Source organism: Aplysia californica, unplaced genomic scaffold (genome assembly GCF_000002075.1).
Source record: "Aplysia californica isolate F4 #8 unplaced genomic scaffold, AplCal3.0 scaffold00218, whole genome shotgun sequence".
Taxonomy (NCBI): Eukaryota; Metazoa; Mollusca; class Gastropoda; order Aplysiida; family Aplysiidae; genus Aplysia; species Aplysia californica.
In genome coordinates, this window is record NW_004797488.1 from 210144 (window position 1) to 215143 (window position 5000).

At 43.6% G+C, this 5000-nt stretch overlaps 1 protein-coding gene across 1 annotated transcript in view; it reads left to right on the forward strand.

Annotated features, from left to right (window-relative positions):
- The window catches only part of LOC101846287 (putative mediator of RNA polymerase II transcription subunit 12), a gene marked incomplete in the record, with an annotated part of 43491 nt that extends 40617 nt beyond the window's left edge, over window positions 1–2874 (forward strand). The window contains 1 exon segment of the mRNA XM_035970090.1: window positions 2500–2874. Within this exon segment, the coding sequence (XP_035825983.1) occupies window positions 2500–2811 (312 nt within the window).
- Between the last annotated feature and the right edge of the window lie 2126 nt (window positions 2875–5000).

Consider the following 5000-nt stretch of genomic DNA (forward strand, 5'->3'; position numbering starts at 1 on the left):
CGTCGCACCTTTTGTTGTACAGGATGAATGGAAAATGAAAGGGGATTTTATAGAGAGAAAGTTAAAGGGCTTGATAATTTGTTCAAATTATGTCTTTACTAAAACTGACGACTGTACTTATAGAGACATAATATATTCATAGATACTGGAGCAAAAACTACTCTTAATCCAATTTTAAAGGGTCATGTGGGTTATTGTATGGTCTTTATATCATTTTACCATTCAGAAGAATTTCACTTGTAAAGGAACTTCTTATAGAGTAAAATCCCTTGAGTTCATTACTTTTCCATGTCGAGCTGTACTCACAAACTAGAAAGGGGAGTAAAGCAACATTTGTAATTAAAACTTTAAAGAGACCAAACAACCGATTACATGACTTTTATAATCAAGTAACAGGTACTGAAACTCACAGACGAAGGAACAAGCTTTTAACGATGTGCCCAAGAAAATTTAAAGAAAAAGAAAAGAACAGAAATTTTTCAGTCTTTAAGAAACGTCGGTCTTTTAAAACCCCCATCAATGTAATTTACGCCATATACGAAACAGGCTTCAACCTCGTCTACCAGGGTCTGTCTGAGATGAGAAGGATGTAGCGTCCGAGCAGAAAGACGGTGGTCGTCGATAGAAATTCTCCCCGCACGGGAATCGAACTCGGGTCTTTTGCAGTCTACAGCTTAGTGCCTAACCGCTACACCACAGATGCCGGTTGCGTCTGTACATGGCACTAATTATGACTTTAAGTTCTCAAGAGCTTTTCCAACTCACAGTTCTCTTAAATTTTGTCTAACGACACTGTGAAAACCTTATTTCTATTTAGCGTAAAAGAAGCTCTGTCATTAATGACATTCAAGTCCGACATATAAAAAGCGTTTTATTCCAGCTGTATCTCGTTCTTACAGTATATCTCCCTCTTCCCTTTTGAATTTGTCTTCGGACTCAATCTTTGAACATCGAGCGAGATCTAGAGGGGCGAAAAGATTCTCTTGAAAGCAGGTCTCCGGTAATATAACAATACAGGAATCAGAACTTGGAGATTTTTAAACTCATTTCAACCTTAAGTACAATACTTAATGGGTCGTTACCCTGTTCAAAGGAGTCGAGCTATAGAGATCCATTATGCTATTGAGTTTATGACTTAACTGTAATACAATACTTTTCTTTTGGTAGCATTCTATATCAGAACTGTACTGAGGGAAGCAAAGTATACCTGAAGGTTCGTTGAGACTCCAGGACTTGCTGAACAGGACTTAATCCTATATCTGTAGCGTGAAGTAGAAAGGAAGCTACAAGGATATTCCCTGAATAGGACGCCTGTTTGTTTTAGCCTAGCCGCTACCCACTCAAATTGTTTTCTTCTCTTATGTCCTGCTAATGGCGTCATCCGGCGAACACCTGGAGCAAACTGAGGGAAATGCGTAGAGAGTATCATTGCCCGTAAATCTGTCTACCTGTCTGCCTCTGTGTGTGTCTGTGTGTGTGTATGTGTGTGTGTGTGTGTGTGTGTGTGTGTGTGTGTGTGTGTGTGTGTGTGTGTGTGTGCGGGTGTGAGTGTGTAAGAGTATGTTTGTGTTCTTATTTATTTGTTTGCTTTTTTGTTTTCTAACGGTATCTAGGCCTACATACGTGTTTTAATGTTTCTCTTTTCGGCGTCTCAGATTTCTTGGGTTTTTTATAGCCTCCTTGCCTTGTACATGTAATTATATTTCATATTTTATATCATCAGGCCGCATTCTTTCTCATCGTCTCCTTTTTGTATAATTGTCTCATATTACCCGAGCTCTAAGAATGGAAAGGGACACTTTCTGTGTGTTATACAAACTCGAGGGCCTTTTTGTTAAGGAAGAACATCATCTGCTCTTTCTATTTGCCATCTTTCCATTTTTCAGCGCCTGGTGACATTACTATCAATGTTCTACTTTTTAACGCGGCCTACCAACCATCATACCAAACAATACGTGCCCCGAAAAAAAAAATATATTAATCAACTTAACCTCCCCCCCCCCCCCAAACAACCCCTCATCCAGCAACTGATCTATCAACCAACATCACAATGTACCAGTCAACCTACCAGTCAAACAGTCAATCAGCCTAACAAATGGCTAACAGACCCTCCCCTCTTTCCACCTCACTCAGCAACCAACCAACCAACCAACCGACCAACCAATCAGAAGATTAACCAAAACTAACCACCCCCTCTCCTTCCTTCTCTAATCTTTCTGCCAGGTTAGTTACGCCGGTAGTCTAGCGCTTAGGCTAACAGACTCGTAATCGTGAAAATCACGTTTTTGGGGGGGGGGGGGGGGGGAGGAGCGGGTTTTACGCTGAGCCCAGTCAGACGTTGCCTTGGGAAAGGCACTTTAAACGAATTTTCCTTCATTGACTCGACCTTATCGGATATGGACGTTAAATTCGGAGCTTTCGCCTCTCAAATAACATTACAGTATTGCCATGGGCGTGAAACAAAATAATAAAAATACAATTTCTCTGTCTTCTCCCCAGGTGGCTTGCTACGAGAAGCCGAGTCAGGCAGACGTGTGTCTTCGCTGCCTCCGTAAAGTGTACGCCATGGAGAGCCTGGGGCCTGTGAAGGGCGCCCTCTACCACAAGCTTTGTTTTACCTGCGTGACCTGCGGCACCAAGTACGCGCTCTCATGTTTTATTACTATATTAATGTATCCAAGTTTTCCCTTAAGTTTTCTACTAACCAGCGATTGGAATTATAATACCCTTGAGCAGGCGCTGTCACAGCGTCACTCTTTGCTCTCAATAATACCATCGCTGCGAAGCGTTAGTACCACTGGCGTCAAATGAAAGGCAACACTCTTCTCGCCTCACCGTAGTGCGCATGGCACCCCCCCCCCCCCTTTTAGGCCTTCTTTTCGATCCACTTTGGGTCACCTGGTCCACCTGGAGACCTTTATACGCGAGACGTTCGCTGAAAGAGGCTACATGATCGCCATCTTTTTTTACCTAGAAAAAGCCTTCGACACAACCTGGAAGTACGGCATTCTTCAAGACCTGCACGCACTCGGGATACGCGGTCACCTCCCTGCCTTCATCGGCAACTTCCTGAAGAACCGTTCCTTCCAGGTTCGTGTCAGATCCTCCCTTTCAGACCCCCACCAACAGGAGGAAGGAGTCCCCCAGGGGAGCATCCTTTCTCCTCTCTTATTCGAAATAAAAATAAATTCCTTAGTAAAAAACCCTCCAAAACAGCATAGACAGCTCGTTGTACGTTGACAACTTTTTGATATGCTGCCGTTCGAAAAATCCTCTTTGGAGATCTATGGAAAGGCAGCTGCAAATGCAGCTGCACAAACTTGAAACGTGGGCAAACAATAACGGTTTCAAGTTCTCCCCGTCAAAGACGGTTGCAGTACACTTCTGCCGAACAGGCAGACGTGTGCTGCAGCCGGATTTGACACTATACGGGGAAAGGATTCCCGTCCAGGACCAAGTTCGTTTCCTCGGCGTCATTTTCGACAAAAAACTCACATTCATACCACACGTCAAAGACCTTCGTGTGAGGTGCCAGAAATCGCTAAACGCTTCGAAAATTCTATCGCATCCGGAGTGGGGCGGGGACTCAAAACACCTTCTCCACTTGTACATCTCCCTTGTCTGGTCCAGGCTTGACTACGGCTGTCAAGTCTACGGATCGGCAAAACCACACATCTTAAAAATGCTAGACCCAATACAAAAGCAAGGACTCCGCCTCGCTCTGGGGGCTTTCCGCACTTCTCCGGTGGAGAGCCCCCAGGCCGAGGCCAACATACCACCACTCTCACTCAGACGCACACAGCTCTCACTACAATACGCAGTTAAACAGCGCTCAACACAATAAAATCCAGCGCACGACTGCATTTTTAAAACAAACCCAGAAACCATAAACAAATTCCAAAACAACGAAAAACTCATCAAACCCTTCGGCCCCAGAATCCTTGAGGACCTCAAAAACTTACACTTTTCCAAACAAATTCTTTTCCCCGACCTCCCTCCGTGGCACCTCACCAAAGCAAAAGTAGATTTACAGCTGACCACACACAACAAAGAAAGCACAAACACCAAAACTTTTAAAGCAGAATACAAAAAAACTAGTAGATAAATACCCCGGTGCGGAGCTCATCTTCACGGATGGCCCCCAAAAAGACAATGAAGTGGGCGCCGCAGCCCTATCTCCCAACAGCACACACCAAAGGAGACTCCACCCTGAAGCCTCCATTTTCTCTGCGGAGGCCACTGCCATTGACATGGCTCTGGACTCCGTAGAAAATTCTCCAAACAAATATTTCCTAATCCTTTCTGACCCTCTGTCTTGCATCACCTCACTCACAAACTACACACTCTTACACCCAAAAATAGTTAGGCTACAACAGAAAATTCACACACTATCAGAGACAGGAAAAAACATCATGTTCGCATGGATACCAAGCCATGTGGGCATCCGAGGAAACGAGCAGGTAGACGACCTGGCGAAGAAAGCTTCATCCCTTCTGCTGGGATCAACGACAAACACTCTCCCACAGACTGACTTTAGAAATAAAGTAAAAAAGTACACCTCCAGTCTGTGGAAGAGCCGCTAGGAAAAACAGAAAAACAATAAACTACATGTTATAAAACCCAAACTAGAACAGCGAAATCCTTCGGACCTCTCCAGAAGAGACGAAGTCATTTTTACTCGATTGCGCATCGGACACACGGCCCTGACCCACAAATACCTCCTACAGGGAGATGAGAAGCCGTTCTGTGTCGGATGCGACACAGATTTTACCATTAGACACATCTTAACCGAATGTCTAGACTTTGGAGAGATCCGAAGGAAATATTATAAATGCAAGAAATTGCAAGACATTTCTTCCGTCGTTGTTCCCAGCAGAATATTGAATTTTATGAAGACCATTGGCCTTTATGGCAAATTGTAAAGTGAAATCGTACTATTTAAAATTTTTATTGTTAATTATAAGAGTTGTTTTAAATTCAAAATATATTTACACCGAATT